Source organism: Oncorhynchus mykiss, chromosome 9, assembly GCF_057628025.1.
Source record: "Oncorhynchus mykiss isolate SJ-2025 chromosome 9, ASM5762802v1, whole genome shotgun sequence".
Taxonomy (NCBI): Eukaryota; Metazoa; Chordata; class Actinopteri; order Salmoniformes; family Salmonidae; genus Oncorhynchus; species Oncorhynchus mykiss.
In genome coordinates, this window is record NC_143030.1 from 46262690 (window position 1) to 46280338 (window position 17649).

The 17649-nt window shown below is 50.6% G+C and overlaps 1 protein-coding gene across 2 annotated transcripts in view; it reads left to right on the top strand.

Moving 5' to 3' along the window:
- The window catches only part of LOC110532096 (protein bassoon), a 200593-nt gene that overhangs the window by 163654 nt on the left and 19290 nt on the right, over positions 1-17649 (top strand). Inside the window, exons 4-6 of one of the 2 annotated variants that reach the window (XM_036988011.2) lie at positions 4260-4706; positions 5344-12012; positions 14713-16339. In XM_036988011.2, the coding sequence (XP_036843906.2) occupies positions 4260-4706; positions 5344-12012; positions 14713-16339 (8743 nt within the window). Of the gene's footprint in view, positions 1-4259; positions 4707-5343; positions 12013-14712; positions 17147-17649 lie in introns of both variants that reach the window. The other variant, XM_090184322.1, reaches the window with a different exon arrangement.

A 17649-nucleotide genomic window follows, 5' to 3' on the forward strand; every position in this document is an offset into this window, starting at 1 on the left:
ACCGAGTCTGCATCTCTCACATGGGTAGGCAGACCATTCCATAAAATTGAGCTCTATAGGAGAAAGCCCTGCCTCCAGCTGTTTGCTTAGAAATTCTAGGGAAAATTAGGAGGCCTGCGTCTTGTGAAGTGTAGGTATGTACGGCAGGACCAAATCGGAAAGATAGGTAGGAGCAAGCCCATGTAATGCTTTGTAGGTTAGCAGTAAAACCTTGAAATCAGCCCTTGCCTTAACAGGAAGCCAGTGTAGGGAGGCTAGCACTGGAGTAATATGGTCAACTTTTTTGGTTCTAGTCAGGATTCTAGCAGCCGTATTTAGCACTAACTGAAGTTTATTTAGTGCTTTATCCGGGGAGCCGGAAAGTAGAGCATTGCAGTAGTCTAACCAAGAAGTAACTAAAGCATGGATTCATTTTTCTGCATCATTTTTGGACAGAACGTTTCTGATTTTTGCAATGTTACGTAGATGGAAAAAAGCTGTCCTTGAAACAGTCTTGATATGTTCGTCAATTGAGAGATCGGGGTCCAGAGTAACGCCGAGGTCCTTCACAGTTTTATTTGAGACGACTGTACAACCATCAAGATTAATTGTCAGACTCAACAGAAGATCTCTTTGTTTCTTGGGACCTAGAACAAGCATCTCGGTTTTGTCCGAGTTTAAAAGTAGAACGTTTGCAGCCATCCACTTCCTTATGTCTGAAACACAGGCTTCTAGCGAGGGCATTTTGTGGCTTCACCATGTTTCATTGAAATGTACAGCTGTGTGTCATCCGCATAGCAGTGAAAGTTAACATTATGTTTTCGAATGACATCCAAGAGGTAAAATATATTGTGAAAACAATAGTGGTCCTAAAACGGAACCTTGAGGAACACCAAAATATACAGTTGATTTGTCAGAGGACAAACCATTCACAGAGACAAACTGATATCTTTCCGACAGATAAGATCTTAACCAGGCCAGAACTTGTCCATGTAGACCAATTTGGGTTTCTAATCTCCCCAAAAGAATGTGGTGATCGATGGTATAAAAAGCAGCACTAAGGTCTAGGAGCATGAAGACAGATGCAGAGCCTCGGTCTGACGCCATTAAAAGGTCATTTACCACCTTCACATGTGCAGTCTCAGTGCTATGATGGGGTCTAAAACCAGACTGAAGCATTTCGTATACATTGTTTGTCTTCAGGGAGGCAGTGAGTTGCTGCGCAAGAGCTTTTTCAAAAAAAATTGAGAGGAACGGAAGATTCGATATAGGCTGATAGTTTTTTAAATATTTTCCGGGTCAAGGTTTGGCTTTTTCAAGAGAGGCTTTATTACTGCCACTTTTAGTGAGTTTGTTACACATCCGGTGCATAGAGAGCCGTTTATTATGTTCAACACAGGAGGGCCAAGCACAGGAAGCAGCTCTTCCAGTAGTTTAGTTGGAATAGGGTCCAGTATGCAGCTTGAAGGTTTAGAGGCCATGATTATTTTCATCATTGTGTCAAGAGATATAGTACTAAAACACTTGAGTGTCTCCCCTGATCCTAGGTCATGGCAGAGTTGTGCAGACTCAGGACAACTGAGCTTTGGAGGAATATGCAGATTTAAAGAGGAGTCCGTAAATTGCTTTCTAATGATCATGATCTTTTCCTCAAAGAAGTTCATGAATTTATTACTGCTGAAGTGAAAGCCATCCTCTCTTGGGGAATGCTGCTTTTTAGTTAGCTTTGCGACCGTATCAAAAATACATTTTGGATTGTTCTTATTTTCCTCAATTAAGTTGGAAAAATAGGATGATCGAGCAGCAGTGAGGGCTCTTCAATACTGCACGGTACTGTCTTTCCAAGCTAGTCGGAAGATTTCCAGTTTGGTGTGGCGCCATTTCCGTTCCAATTTTCTGGGAGCTTGCTTCAGAGCTCGGGTATTTTCTGTATACCAGGGAGCTAGTTTCTTATGACAAATGTTTTTAGTTTTTAGGGCTGCAACTGCATCTAGGGAATTGCGCAAGGTTAAAGTGGTTAACTGATTTTTGTCCTCTGACGTCCTTGGGTAGGCAGAGGGAGTCTGAAAAGGCTTGGTTGGGGTCTGAGCAGATTATTTGTTGCGATTGCACCCTATTTCATTGTGGAGCTAGGGGAGTTAGAGCCCTGTCTATGTTCGTAGATAGGGTGAGAACACCCCTCCAGCTAGGATGGAGTCCGTCACTCCTCAACAGGCCAGGCTTGGTCCTGTTTGTGGATGAGTCCCAGAAAGAGGTCCAATTATCTACAAATTCTATCTTTTTGGAGGGGCAGAAAACAGTTTTCAACCAGCAATTGAGTTGTGAGACTCTGCTGTAGAGCTCATCACTCCCCCTAACTGGGAGGGGGCCAGAGACAATTACTCGATGCCGACATCTTTCTAGCTGATTTACACGCTGAAGCTATATTGCGCTTGGTGATCTCTGACTGTTTCATCCTAACATCGTTGGTGCCGACGTGGATAACAATATCTCTATACTCTCTACACTCGCCAGTTTTAGCTTGAGCCAGCACCATCTTCAGATTAGCCTTAACGTCGGTAGCCCTGCCTCCTGGTAAACAGTGTATGATCGCTGGATGATTCATTTTAAGTCTAATACTGCAGGTAATGGAGTCGCCAATGACTCTGGTTTTCAATTTGTCCGAGTTAATGGTGGGAAGCTTCGACGTCTCAGACCCCGTAACGGGAGGAGTAGAGACAAGAGAAGCCTCGGCTTCTGAGGAAAACCAGTTGAAAGTTTCTGTCGGCTGATGAGCGACACCGGTTGAGCATTCCTACAGCATTTCCCTCCAGAAGCCTTGAGAAAGTTGTCCAGCTGCGGGGACCGTGCGAGGGGATTTATACTAGCTTTACTATCTGTACTTACTGGTGGCACAGACGCCGTTTCATCCTTTCCTACACTGAAATGACCCTTGCCTAACGATTGCGTCTGAAGCTGGGCATGCAGCACAGGTATCCTCGCCGTAAGGTGATCGTTCTCCTGTATATTATGAGTACAGCGACTGCAATTAGAAGGCATCATGTTAATGTTACTACTTAGCTTCGGCTGTTGGAGGTCCTGACGAACCACGTCCAGATAAAGCGTGAAAAAATGTAATGAACAAAAAAGTTGAGTGAGGGAAAAACTACAAATATAAACGGTAATTGAAAAGTAAAAAACATAAAGTTGTCAGGTAGCAAAGTAAGGTTGCATGACACAAACAGGTTGTCTAGCAATTTCATGTTATTTTTTCAGGAGGGGAGTTAGATGCCACAACAAGTTATATGTAGCCCACACAGAATATCAAACAAGCAAGAAACAAACAGGCAGTCAATAGCGATTTAATGTTATTTTTCATCATCATTGCAAACATTGGCTTAAGAGGACTCCTGGCAATATATTGCAGCATAAGTATGAAGATGACATCATCAAAACACAAATTGTTTTGCCCCAATGCAATGTGTAGACTGCGTCTTGCTTGTCAAACGGCAATATCCGTTACAAAAGACAGAGGAGGTTGTAGCCTTCATATATATTTTTTGAACGTTTGCTCAAATCGCAGCTGTTCAGAAATTAGTCTGAGAGATAGGCCACATCATAATATCGATCAAATTGGTCGGGGCTTCAGAAGAGGGTGAGTAAAGAGAGAAACGGGAATGTGTGTGTAAAAATAACACGTGCAGAACGTGATTCAGATCTTTCGTTTTGAGAAATAATTTTTCAGAGGGGCGGGACAGGGGTAAAAACTCTGTACTGTAGCCTCAACCTCAACCAAGACATAGAGCCTACGTGAGCAATAAGAAAACATCTATTTGAGGATCAAACACAACACCAGTAAAGATAGATTGAATGATGTCTCATAGTTTTAATAGGTTTACTTCTTAGAGTAGTACTATTGTAGGTGTTGGGACTGGGCCTCCACTCAGTCCCATTGTCATGGGAACATCATGTGCCGGCCCCCCAAAATGTGTCGTAGAAGGGCGATGTCTCTCGATCTGGTGGCCGCCTGGAAATAGACAGTATGACTTTCTACTCAGAGACCCGCAGCCTTAATCCCAGGGGAGCAGCGCTGTCACTCTTTTCTTTATCTACAGAATCACAGTGGAGATGTACATGGAATGTGGGACGGATGTTCTACTCTTGTCAGATTCTTCCATGCCCGCTTTGTACCCCCCTTCCCCATACTCCACTTCCTAACTTTCTCTCTCTTTTTCTTTCTCTTTTAATTTTTTTATCAAAAGATTAATATAATAGTTTTGTTTTTCTGATTTGTTTTTCAGAAGAGGGAGTGGCTCTGTCTGAACTGTCAGACCCAGCGGCTGATGTCCGGAGGACTCGGAGACCCCTCTCCTGTTCCTCATCCGTCTCCAAAGCACCAACCAATGGGATCTCCACGCCACCTGGCACCAGCCAGTCAGCAGCCAGCTCAGAAGCCGCCCTTCCTGAAATCGACCAATCAGCAGCAGCAAGGGCCAAGAACGATGCAGCCTCAGCCGCAGAAGCCACAGACAGGCCTGGGGAGCGGACCTTTCGCAGTGAAGCAATCCGGGGACACAAAGGCTCCTGTCCAGCCCACACCTTCCAATGAGCCCCCAAAACAACCGAAGGCCACGGAAGAGACTATGCCAAAGTCGGAGGAGCTGGTGGAACCTGCCATAGACACCAAACTAACTCAGAAGAAGGGAGAGCCAATCACAAAAGACCTAAAGAAGTCAAGACATTATGACGTAAGTCACCTTTTAGGTCTCCTAGAAATTCATTTTGATATACAGCTGATAAAGCTTAGTTATTGTTATGTAGTAAAGCGAGATGTTTATCGAGGGACATTTAGTGGAGTTGAAATGGAATAAGGTATTGATAGTTTATTGCCACAGTACCTCAAATTATTTGAAAATGGCATCCAATCTTTTCTGTGCCTTCCCTCTTCTCCTGCACCTTGTTATTGACGTCTAGAAAAAAAAAGCAGAGCTGACGAAGCAGGCGCCAGCCACAGCACTGATGGATTTACTCCACTCAGAGAAAAGGAATGTGTTTTTTCTCTCACTCCATTTTAGCCGTCGCCCCTCTTGAAACATAATGTGCTACGATTGGTACAACCATGAATATGCAAAGCCATCAAGGCCTTAGTGGTACTGAATTAGTGCTGGTGTGAATACAAAATGAAAGTGATCCACTCTAATGCCCACTGTTCTCCAATGTTCAATGTGAGCATGGGTGGAATAATATGAGGAGCAGAACATTACAAATAAGTATTTTAGAATAATCATTGCATAAGATCATCTTAGGGTTTTTGAGGTCTTTTTTTCAGGTCTTTTTCCCAGTCTGCTGTTTTGTTTTTGGCTGATTTCTTATGTCCCTCCTTAGGAGACCAAGAACAGCACTCAAGACCTGTCACGAAGCCCCCAGAGCCTGAGCGACACCGGCTACTCCTCGGATGGCATCTCCAGCTCCCACAGTGAGATCACCGGCCTCATCCAGGAGGAGGAGATGAAGCTGAGCGAAAGGGGCATCAGCGGACGTGGCAGCCCCCCCAGCCCTTCCGAGATCACCAAGCTGGAGAGTTCCATGAGGCCCCTGCTGGAGTCCAAGACCCTGCCGGCCGAGGAGAGGGAGCGCGAACGGGGCCGGGGCAGGCACCACCGAGAGCAGAGGCCCCGGTCGCTCTCCATCACCCCAGAGGCCTACGACTCTGATGAGGAGCTGGAGGACATTGTGGAGGAGGAGGAGGACGGAGGGGACTGGGAGTCCAAACGGGAGCACAAGAGCAGTGCCGCTCCCAAGGACGAGAAGAAAGTGGCCGAGCCGGTGCCAATGACAGATGAGGAGTTCATGAGGAGGCAGATCATGGAGATGAGCGCAGACGAGGACAACGAAGAAGAGGAGGACATGGAGGAGGAGGACGAGGAGGACGAAGGCTACGGCTACCAAAAACCGAAAAAGACACACAAGCACATCTCGGAGTCAATGAAAGAGAAACGCCGCCTATCTCATCACTCCAGCAGCTTCGAGGAGGAGACCAAAAGCTCCAGTGACATCTACAAAGGTTCTGCGGAGGAAGGAGAGGAGGGGGGCCTGGGGGGCCTGCGCCGCTTCAAGACCATTGAGCTCAACAACACCAACAGCTACAGCCATGACATGGAGCTCAACAATGAAAATGACCTCAGTCTGGACCGAGAGCCCGAGCTAGAGATGGAGAGCCTGACAGGATCTCCTGAGGAGCGCTCCAGAGGAGAGTACTCCTCCACCCTGCCACCCACCACCTCCAGCTATAACTCTGGCACCTCACCCACCTCCATCTCCTCCATGGAGGATGACAGTGACAGCAGTCCCAGCCGCAGACAGAGACTGGAGGATGCCAAGCAGCAGAGGAAAGCCCGGCACCGCTCCCATGGCTCCCTGCTGCCCACCATCGAGGACTCCTCTGAGGAGGATGAGCTGAGGGAGGAGGAGGAGCTGCTGCGGGAGCAGGAGAAGATGAGGGACCTGGAGCAACAGAGGATCCGCAGCACGGCCAGGAAGACCAAAAGAGACAAAGAGGAGCTGAGGGCCCAGAGACGCAGGGAGAGATCCAAGACGCCCCCCAGCAACCTCTCCCCCATCGAGGATGCCTCCCCTACTGAGGAGCTGCGACAGGCTGCAGAGATGGAGGAGCTCCACCGATCCTCTGCCTCAGAATACTCCCCCCAGAGCCTGGACTCAGAGGCTGAGGGATACGAGTCTAAACTCTACAAGTCTGGCAGCGAATATAACCTGCCCACGTTCATGTCTCTGTACTCTCCGACCGAGAAGTCATTGACGACCACGACGATCACTGCTCCCTCCAGCAGCAAGCCCCTGAAGAGTGCTGAGGAGGTGTATGAGGAAATGATGAGGAAAGCTGAGTTGCTGCAGAAACAACAGAAACCGCAGCAGCATCAGAAACAACAGAAACCGCAGCAGCAACAACAGAAACAGCAGCAGCAACAAGGGAGACACAACAGTACATACAAGGATGACACAAATGGCCAACAGTATGAAGACGAGTACGAGTATAAGCAGGCAGAGACTGGCTATGAAAACGAAGCAGCAGAGACAGGAGACATCTACGAAGAGATCCGCCAGACCTCCCAGAACATCACTAAGATGCACCAGTCCTCCGCCCTGGAGTTACAGCAGCAGGCAGACGACCAGGTGGAAGTAGACAACAGTACCTATCCAGATAAGCAGCTTTTAGATACTGGGTCAGCCTTCACTAAGCTGCTTGAGCAGACCAATGACCTGTTGACTCCTGGCACCAGCCCCACTCAGCTCTCTGCACCTGTGTCCTTCTCTGAGACCGGAGGAAGGATCCCTGATGTACGGGTGACACAACACTACTCAAAAGGGATGAAGATCCAGACGGGTAAAAATGGCATCACTCCAGTGGCGGTCGTCACCACAATAGCCGCCTACGGGGTTTATTCCCGGGATGCAGTGACCATCTCCCAGACCAGCGTTAGTCAAACGATGACTACCACCCAATCCACCATGTATGGTCGGCAAACTGGAGGTCCCACCACTTCAACCACAACCGTCTCAAATGTGTGCAGCAAGATAGCGGAGATAACACAGGCATACAGCCAGAGAGAGGTGGTTGCGAGGAGCGTGGGGGAGAACCGAGGGGTCCAAGTCAGAGACAGTGCAACATCTTCAGAGCACGTCATAGAGACCCGCTCGCCAAAGATGTCTTCGTACTACAAGAGCTCCAGCCCCCCTCTGTCTCCCTCCCCATCGCCCACTGAGAGCCTAAGTCGCTCCCCCTCCAGGAGGGTCGAGATCTCCACCCAGACGTTCAGCCCAGGCATAGTGGCTCCGTCGGCTGGCTCAGGGCCCACCTCCCCAGTGATGGTCCAGGGGACCCAGACATCTCACAGAGTCGTATCCCCACGTCTTTTCAGACAGCAATCCTCCCAGGACTCCCACTACATGGACACCGAGCACACAAGCCCTGCCAAACCAGTGACGGTCAACACAGCCACCTCACCTTTATCCTCGCCCACCAGATTCAGCCGACAGTTGACATTAGATGGCTACTCTCCACAGGCCAGTCCGCCAGACAGCCCTCCATACCACCAGTCTCCTCACCGCAGCTTCTATAGGATGCAGAAGGTGGAAAAGGTCAATGTTGGCACCAGCATGGTCACCACAGCTAGCACCTACAGCCGTGGTTCGATGTCTATGGACAACATCTCTCTCTGCAGGATCTCCACTGTCCCTGGGACCTCGAGAGTGGAGCAGGGCCAGATGATCTATGGTGGGAGCGTGGTGGATCTGAGAACAGTGGATCTGAGAACAGCCACTATACCAGCTCCCATCATCATGACTGACCACGGCATGGATCTTACCTCTCTGGCCACAGAAACACGCAAATACACCAGTGGGCACGAGGGGAGCCACCCTTCCACCATCATTCAGCCTCTCATAATGAACCTGAACACCCAGCAGCACCCCCATGTGATGGTATCAACCGCAACCACGGTGAGCGTCACGGTGGCCGCCTCCATGTTCATATCACAGCCTCAACAGCCCATGGTCTACGGGGACCCTTTACAAAACAGAGTGGACCTGGGCCAGGGTTTGGGCTCAGCCATGTGCCTGTCACAGAACAAACCACCACCCACTGACCCATCCATCCCCAAGATTGATGCCAAGCTGGAGGACCTGAGCATCCAGCAGCAGCAGCTGATGGAGCAGCAGCAGAAGCTTCAACAGCAGCAGCAGCTCTTGGAGCAGCAGCTCCAGCAACACCATCAGATGCAGCAGCAGTCCTCCTTAGGTCGGTACAACCTACCAGGCCAGATGACTCTGCTCAAAAAGGACCTTCTGGTCAGCCAAACCAGCAACTCCCCAGCCGTGGTCAGTGCTATATCCTCCTCCGTCGCCCCTGACATCTACAGCACTGGAGGTCCCCTGGAGCTGAAGAGCAAGCCAATCCCGGCAGGTGTGATGAACCTGGCAGGCGGTGGGCCTCATGGCATGATGGTCCAGATGAATGGAGCCCCACAGGGAGGACCAGTGACCCAGCTGGTGAAGACAGAAAAGAGCCAGGATGCCGTGGACCTCACAGGGGGGCAGATCAAAGCTGAGAACCAACCGGCCTGCTGTGATGTAGTGTACCGCCTCCCATTCGGAGGTAGCTGTGTTGGTGGTCCGTTCTCCCAGAAGCAAAATGTTGATGAGACAGTGGCCACTCAAGAGCCAAGACCACCCTCTGCGCCACCACTCTCCTACGAGTCGGACCAGGAGGGCCAGTATCAGGATATTTCTATGGACGGGCGTAAAGCCTACACACTACCGTACCCTGGGCGGCTACAGCCCTCGATGTCTGACACCAACCTAGCAGAGGCCGGACTCCAGTCCTACCACTCCAAGATGGACCCACACATCACGGCCTCTGGAGAGCTGGCCGTGGACCTCAGCACCATGAAGCATGCCTATGAGGGAGGCTTCCTGGGACTGGGCATGCAGTACGGCTCCTACACTGACCTACGCCATGGGGGTGACCTCACTGCTACTGCCCTGCCCATACGCAGATTCAACTCCCTGTCAAACATTAGCTCAGACTATGGCTACTCACCCCGAGACCTCGCTAACTTCCAGGAGTCCAACCTGGCCCAGTACAGTGCCACCACTGCCAGAGAGATCAGCCGAATGTGCGCTGCCCTCAACTTAATGGACCGCTATGGGAGCAATCCGGAGCTTGTGCAGTACGGTGTAGGAAGGGGAACAGGTCCAGGTGGCAGGCTTAACTCTATGAGACAAAATATGCTCTACGGACCTGATGGGAAGCCAATCTCTCAAACCCAAGCGCTCACCAACATGATCAATGCCAGGCAAGCCAGCCTCCGAGCCATGTACCCGTCTGCCATGAGGTCTGCTGATGGAATGACCTACTCCACCATCAACACGCCCATCGCATCCACCTTGCCAATCACTACCCAGCCTGCCTCAGTGCTGTGCCCACTACTGAGGGGAGTGTACAGGCCTTTACCCACTGCCAACATGACACCCGTGCCACTGGCCAGCCTCACCAGAATGCCTGTGAACCCAAGGATGCCTTTGTCTGGGCAGGCTCCATACCGTTATCCGGCTCCCAACATCTTCCCATTCACCACGTCGGCCCCTGTGAGCATGCCTGCTGCTATCACCGCTACCCAGGATGCCCCAGTCTACCTAGGGAAGCCCTCTGTGAAATCAGGTGCATCTGATCCATCATCTCAACCTCTCTTTGCCCATACATCAGCCCCAGTCAGCTTGCCAACAGAGCCCCAGCAGCAACCCATGAACCTGACCCAGGCTCACCTCCACACTCAGGCCCCAGGGCAGCCCCGGGTCCAGCCTCAGAACCAACCTCCAGCCCAGCCCCACCACATGCAACCTCAATCCCATCCTCAGAGCCAGCCTCCACCCCAGAGCCAGCCCCCTCCAGCTCACATTTACCCTCCAACACAAAGCTACACTGGGCCCCAGAGCAACACCCAGCCCCCTCCGTCTGGCCCACCCTCCAGCAGCCCAGTCAACACTGCGACGGAGACGGAGGAAAGGATGCAGCGCCAGCATGAGCAGCTGTTGCAAATGGAGCGGGAGCGTGTGGAGCTGGAGAAGCTGCGTCAGCTACGTCTGCAGGAGGAGCTGGAGAGGGAGCGCATGGAGCTGCAGCGGCACCGCGAGAAGGAGCAGATGCTAGTGCACAGGGAGATTCAGGAGCTTCAGACCATCAAGGAGCAGGTCCTGCAGCAGCAGCAGGCTGAGAGGGAGAGCCAGCTGGTGATGCAGAAGGAGCAGTTGGCCCAGCAGAAAGCCCAGCTCGACCAGATACAGTCGCTGCAGCAGCAGCTTCAGCAGCAGCTCGAGGAGCAGAGGAGGCAGAAGACTGCTGCAGCTGCTGCTGCTGCAGCCGCCGCAGCCGCTCAGGTGGACCAGAACGGCCAGACCCTGCTGCCCTATGGAGATCAAGTGGGCTTCATTTCCCTGCCCAACTCCTCCTCGGACATGTGTCTAAGGAACAATGAAGAGCACATAGAGACCAGAACCAACATGAGGAGGCAGAACTCCACCTCCATGCCCCGGCTGAGGGACGGAATGGAGGGTGAGAGCATCCAGTTCTATGGAGCACGGAGGATCGTGGACAGCTGTGTCCAGACAGACGAAGAGGATGGCGAGGAGAGATACATCATGTCCCGGCGCAGACGCAACAGGCGCAGTGTAGACTGCAGTGTCCAAACCGATGATGATGAGGAGAAAGTGGAGTGGGAGCAGCCTGTGAGGCGCAGGCGCTCTCGCTTCTCTAAGCACTCGGATCCCGTGGCCGAAAACAAGACAGACACAGCCTCCAAGACAGCCGCCTCATCCAGTATCGCCATCCAGACCATTCGAGATAGCGCCTGTCAGACTGAAACAAACCAACTGGGGAAAGTGTCCCCGGCTATCCACGTCACCGTGCCAGACCCAAACAAAGTCGAGATTATCCACTACATCTCAGGCCCTGAGAGGACCCAGAAGGGCCAAAGCCTAGCCTGCCAAACAGACATTGAGGCCCAGTCTCAGGGCGTGGTGGTGCCTCAGCTCAGCGTGCCCACCACCGTCAGCCCCTACTCCACAAGCATCCAGCTGGTGGGGTCCGCCGACCCGCGCCAGCAGCAGAACAGGAGGAGGCCAGACCCCCTAGAGATCAGCTACCAGACCCAGCCCATGAACCACCTCCACAATGAGTCCCTCTCCAGCCTGATCCGTCAGCCCCCCAAGTCCCCCCAGGTGCTCTACTCCCCTGTTTCCCCCGTATCCCCCCACCGCCTCTTGGAGACGTCCCTCTCCAGCGGCGGGCTGAACAAGGCCCACGTCACCCCCCAGCAGAAAGCCTACACGGTCGAGTCACCCCAGCGCCACCCCAGCATGCCCCGGCCCATTAAGAGCACACAGAGGTCCATGTCGGACCCCAAGCCCCTAAGCCCCACTACAGATGAGACAACCAAGGCCAGGCTAAACCTGTACCAGCAGCAAGCTCTTCAGAGCCAGGTAGGTCATAAGGTCAATCCTTTGATCCTCAACAGCTATTTCTGTACACATGCAGAGACCGAAAGACTCAAATCGCAAGATCACATGGACAGTTGTCTTTTTACTGTTAAGTACTGTATGCATTCTACTGTAGTATGTATCAAATTGGTAGCATAATATTAAAATATGGCCCCATAACCATACAGTGCAGTACCATGCGATGCTACACTCTTAGAATTAGTGGTGACTCGAGGAACTCTGGAGATCCTCAAGGAATCCCTGCAGTTCTTCAAGGAACCATTGCTAGTCAATGGTTTATATTAGCACCCTTGGTAAATTGAGGGGCTCTTGGAGGAAACTTTAATGCACGTGTCAAGATCATTCCACGGAGGGCCAAATGTCAGGTCACTCATTAGTAAAGAACTCCTCTCACCTGGTTGTCTAGGTCTTAATTAAAAGGAAAACCCAAAAACCCAGCAGCCACTAGGTTCTCCATGGAATGAGTTTGACACCACTGCTTTAATGTTTCAATGTAATGTTCCTGGAGGAACCCTGGACTGGAGGAACCCTGGACTGGAGGAGTGGCTTAGTAAGGGCGTGGCTTTCAGATCTTTATAGGCCACCCGTGGAAGTAAATGTAATTCCTGTTAATCTGTTCTGTTGTATTGTCATCACATGTTAAGGTTGAACACTGACAATTTTGTAGCTTCAACAAGGCTTACAGCGGTGTATGAGTTCCTCAAGAGCGTGTGCAAATCCCAAAACTGGAATAGTTACCATTTTATATGTAATAAGCATTGTTAATATTGTAATAGAATATGTAATATGCATAAATATTCAAGAAACATTTTAATTTGCAGAGTACAAACTTAACTTCATGAACAGGAATTACATTTACTCTCACGGGTGGCCCAAAATAGCTATGTGAAAGCCACGCCTTCAATCTTCTGATAGTCTGCCACCTCTTCAATATATATTTAAAAGGCTCTAGATTGAACCCCTCTCGTCACAAAAAGGTTCCGGTTTGATCCTTTACATAGGGGTTCCTCGAGGAACCTTTTTCCACTGGAACGGTTCGCGGAGAGGCAATTTCTAGAACCCCGAAAGGTTCTTCCAGGCTCCTTTACTTCTAAGAGTGTATACTCATCATAAAACAACACAACTTACACACAGTTACACTGTGATAGATCTCTAGTTTCAAAAAGCACCACAGACATATGTCCTCCAACATCTTATTAATGCACAGCTTAAGTGGACACAGTCAAATGATATCTACATTGAAAAGTTATTGATGTTTTTTTGGCAAGCAATTTTGAACGTCATCATAGGAAAATGCTGTCAATAATATCTCCATTCATCAGTGTTTGTTACACTTGCTAAGGTGGCAAATTTCGGATTGATGTTTGTCTACCCTATATACAGATTGAAACAATTCCGAAATGTAAGTGACCATCTATCGTATTTGGGAACAATGCTTTCTTTGTTAATAATTTTTCACACAAGAAAATACTATATAATATGATGACTTTAAAAGGCAACTGGAAAGAGCAGGAAAAGTTTTTCAAAAACCCAGAGAGGCTTGTAAGGCACCTCCCTCTTTCGAATATTTATAGAATAAAAAGTATCCTGATTTTTAAGACTAATAAACTTATCATTGGAGATTTACACAAAGAACAAGGTAAACTTCATGATTTGGGGTGGGGGGGGGGGGGTGGGGGAGAGAGAGAAAAAAGACATTCAAGTAAAACGCATAATCAAAATAAGTGACTGATAGGCAGGAAATGATTCAATATCTTTTCATTTTGTATTTGAAGGAGTTGTTGAAGGAGCTGATATGGTATTTGAGGTGGTCAAGGAGACTGTTAAAAAAACTGACCTCTGTAGGTGATGGAGAATTGACCTAATCTTGTATGGGAATAAAGGGGTGTGGAGATCTGTGGCAGTTCTTGTAGAGTAATGATAAACCTGTGTTTTGAATTTTGAATAGCATTTGAAAATAAACAGGGAGTAGATTCATTTTGAATTGGATGACAAACAACAGACTTGAAGTTGGTTGATTTCATAAATATAGAGGATTTGAAGACAATTTAAGAGCGGAGAGGAATTTATTTTATACCCTACTCATAGATTATGCTAGAATTGCTGAAGAGAAGTGCATGATTGTAAAACACTTGCTGAGTTTATGTAGAGCTGCTATTGTGGGAGCATCTTTATGAAATGGTCCTAGTTAATTAAACATTCATGTTGCTGACAGATACTGGGGCTATCTTCCCAGACCTTTCTTGAGACTATGGCTGTGATTCATTTGACTCCCAATGGAATCTAAATTTAATTACCACTACGTTTTATTCTTTGCCCAGTTAGTGCTGCATGCACAGTTGTGGCATGGCTGAGGATGTTACATAATAGAGAAATGTTAGTGGAAATGTTCAATTATAGACATTTGTACTGTTATGTAACTGTAGCAATGCCATTTAAAGGTAGCAAAAATATTGATACAGTATTTATCAAGTTTCAGTTTACAGCAATTTGTTTATTGCTTTTCTCTTTTGAACAGGCACATTAAGTAATGTAATGTATAATCACACTTTAAGAATGCACCTTGTATTTCGTATCATCCTTGAGGAACAATACATATCTCTGTCACATGTGTGATGCTCTATTGTGCAAGCTCTTTCCCTAACCCCTGCTCTCATGGCCCTGCCCCCTGTCTCCCTGCAGCTGGCCGCCCTGCAGCAGAGTGCCCTGAGGAAGGTGAAGAGGACCCTGCCCAGCCCCCCTCCAGAGGAAAGCCACCTCCCCATCATCACTCCGGCCCTCCCCCAGATGTACATGCCGTCCGTGCCCTCCCTGAGGGCCGGAACCAGGCCAGGTCTGGCAGCCAAAGCCAGCCTGCTGAAGGACCTCACCCACGAGCTGAAGGCTGTGGAGCAGGAGTCCACCAAGCTCCGCAAGCAGCAGCAGGAGCTGGAGGAGGAGGAGAAGGAGATTGATGCCAAGCTGCGCTACCTAGAGCTAGGCATCCATCAGCGCAAGGAGACCCTGGTGAAGGAGAGGGAGAGGAGGGATATGGCCTATCTGCGCTGCATGGGCGACCCGCGAGACTACATGTCAGACAGCGAGCTGAATAACCTGCGGCTGGCGGCCGCTGTAGCTTCCTACGAGAGCAACGGGGTGCTGACCAGACCCAGCACAGCACCAATGAGCCAGTTCACCAGCGACTTCAACACAGCCGCCCAGTTTCCTCCCACCTCCTCCTTCGTCTCCTACCAGTCCTACCACACCCTGAGCCAGCCAGCTCCAGCTCCCCAGCCCGGCACCCCTTACCAGACTGCAGCCTTCAACCAGCCCCCCTACCCTTCAGTGTCCCAGGCAGCGGCTCTCCCCCAGCCCACCCCCCTGCAGACCCAACATCCTCCCCCATCCTACCAGACCCATTCCTTCTCCTCCCACACATTCCCACAGAGTCATCCCCCCTACCCGACAGAGCAGGGTGTGCACCCACTGCCTCAGCAACAGCAACAGCCTAGCCACCAGGGATTCCAGCATGCCCAGCCTGGCCAACCTCCCTACCCCACCCACACCTCTCCATACCCCAGTCAGGTGTCCTACCCAGCTGGCCCTGGGCAGATCACTCCCTACCAGCCCCAGGTAGACATCCTCACTGTCCACCAGAGACCGAGACAGACCTCGCTGGCTGACCTGGAGCATAAGATGCCCACCAATTATGAGGTTGTAAGCAACCCCACTGTAGGGGTGACCACCACGGCCCAAGACACCATCTACTCCTCCTCCAGTGGGGCACCCCCATACGGACAGTATACTGGTGGTACCACCATGGTCAACACTTATGGGCCATACTCTACGGCAGTCTCCAGTACATATGGCCAGTACACCACGACAGTATCCAACACATACGGGCAGCAGTACACTTCCACCCCGGCCAGTACGTATGGCCAGTATACCACCACCACAGCTAACACCTATGGCTACACCACCACTACAGCCAGCTCCTACGGCCAATACACTGCGACAGTGGCCAACAGCTATGGCCATGGCACTCCATCTGACCGTCTGCACTCAGTTGACAGCCCCTCTACCTACGCACAGGACGGTCTCTATGGTCCCGCAAGCCTGGAGCAGAATGTCCCAAGGAACTACGTCATGTGCGATGACATCAGCGAGCTGACCAAGGAGGGCCTGGGCGGCACAGTGGACATGCACCGGAGCGACGGCCACGGTGGACGCTACGCAGGGGAGAGCGGTCCGGCGAGAGGAGGAAGCTCCTACGGCAGGCCGGAGGACGAGCTGACCAGGGAGGAAGACCTGTATGAGCACCACAGCAGGGGTAAGAGCAGTTACCACCCACGAGGGTCAGACACATACGGCCGAGTAGTGGGCAGCAGCAGCACTAGCATGGGTGGGGGGTCCTCCTATTACTATGACGACTACACCAAACACGGTGCACAGCGCCCCGGTGTCCAGAAGCACGCCTCCAAGAGCCTGGCTCCGGCCGTCATGTCCTCCAAGCGCAGCAAGCACCGCAAGCAAGGCGAGGAGCAGAAGATCTCCAAGTTTTCCCCCATCGAGGAAGCACGCGACGTGGAGGCAGACCTGGCCTCCTACGCCGCGAGCACGTCGGGCGGCGGCAGCTTCAGCGTGGCGTCGCGGGCCAGGAAGCTGCAGGACGACATGGCCCACGGCCTGAGGAAGAGCGCCTACGAGCAGAAGAGATACTCCTATCCGGAGGAGCGCATGTACTACACCTCGGGCCGTTCGCGCTCCACGGGCTACGGCATGGACAAGATCTCGTCCCGGGACTACGCCGGCTACCGTAGCCGCTCCTACGAGAGAGACGGGGACAAGGAGCGCTCATCGTACAGGGCGAGCTATAGCCGGGGCAGACCCCCCATGCGCTCTCAGTATTCTTCGGAGGAGAGCCCTCTCAGCCCCATGGGTGTTCATGTGAGGGCCTCCTCCCTGGGCCCAGAGCTGTACGACAGCCGTAGTAGTCAGTATTATGGCCAGTACGACTACAGCCACTCCATGCCTGACGTGCAGGATCACATGAGAGACTTGCCCCGGACACATGTCTACAAGCCCGACAATTCTTACATTATAGACGATATGCATTGCGCTGTTTCGGACAGTGAAGGTAAATGAGTGCTGAATGCCAGTCTCTGCCCACGAATAAACATCCCCCACCCAACCAAAGATAAGGCTAGATGAGAGAAAGAGAGAGAGTCGTTGCATGCTGTGCTGGTTTTGTGTCTCAAGGCGCATTCTGGCTGCTCACGTGCTGACTGCTGTCTGTGCTGTCTGCATGAGCAGCCACATCCAATTTCTTCACTTAGTTCGTCAACTTTCTTTTCACTTGCATGTTATTCTGAGAGATGCACAACTTTTTTTCACACAAAACCGTCGTCTTGTCAAAGTTGTTTCATTTACTTGTTGTGATGAACTTATTTTGTGATTTTTTTTCATCAGTGTTTTACATTTGTTTTCTTGTTTTAAGTGTGTCTTGTTTTTGCATTATGCATGGGTGTAAATCTTGACTTCTCTTTAGTTTTTTTGTTTTCCTTTCTCTTTCTATTCTCGCCTTCCTGTTCTTCTTTTGCATGGCCTCAGTCTGCATGCCTCTGTCGCCGTCAGACTTGG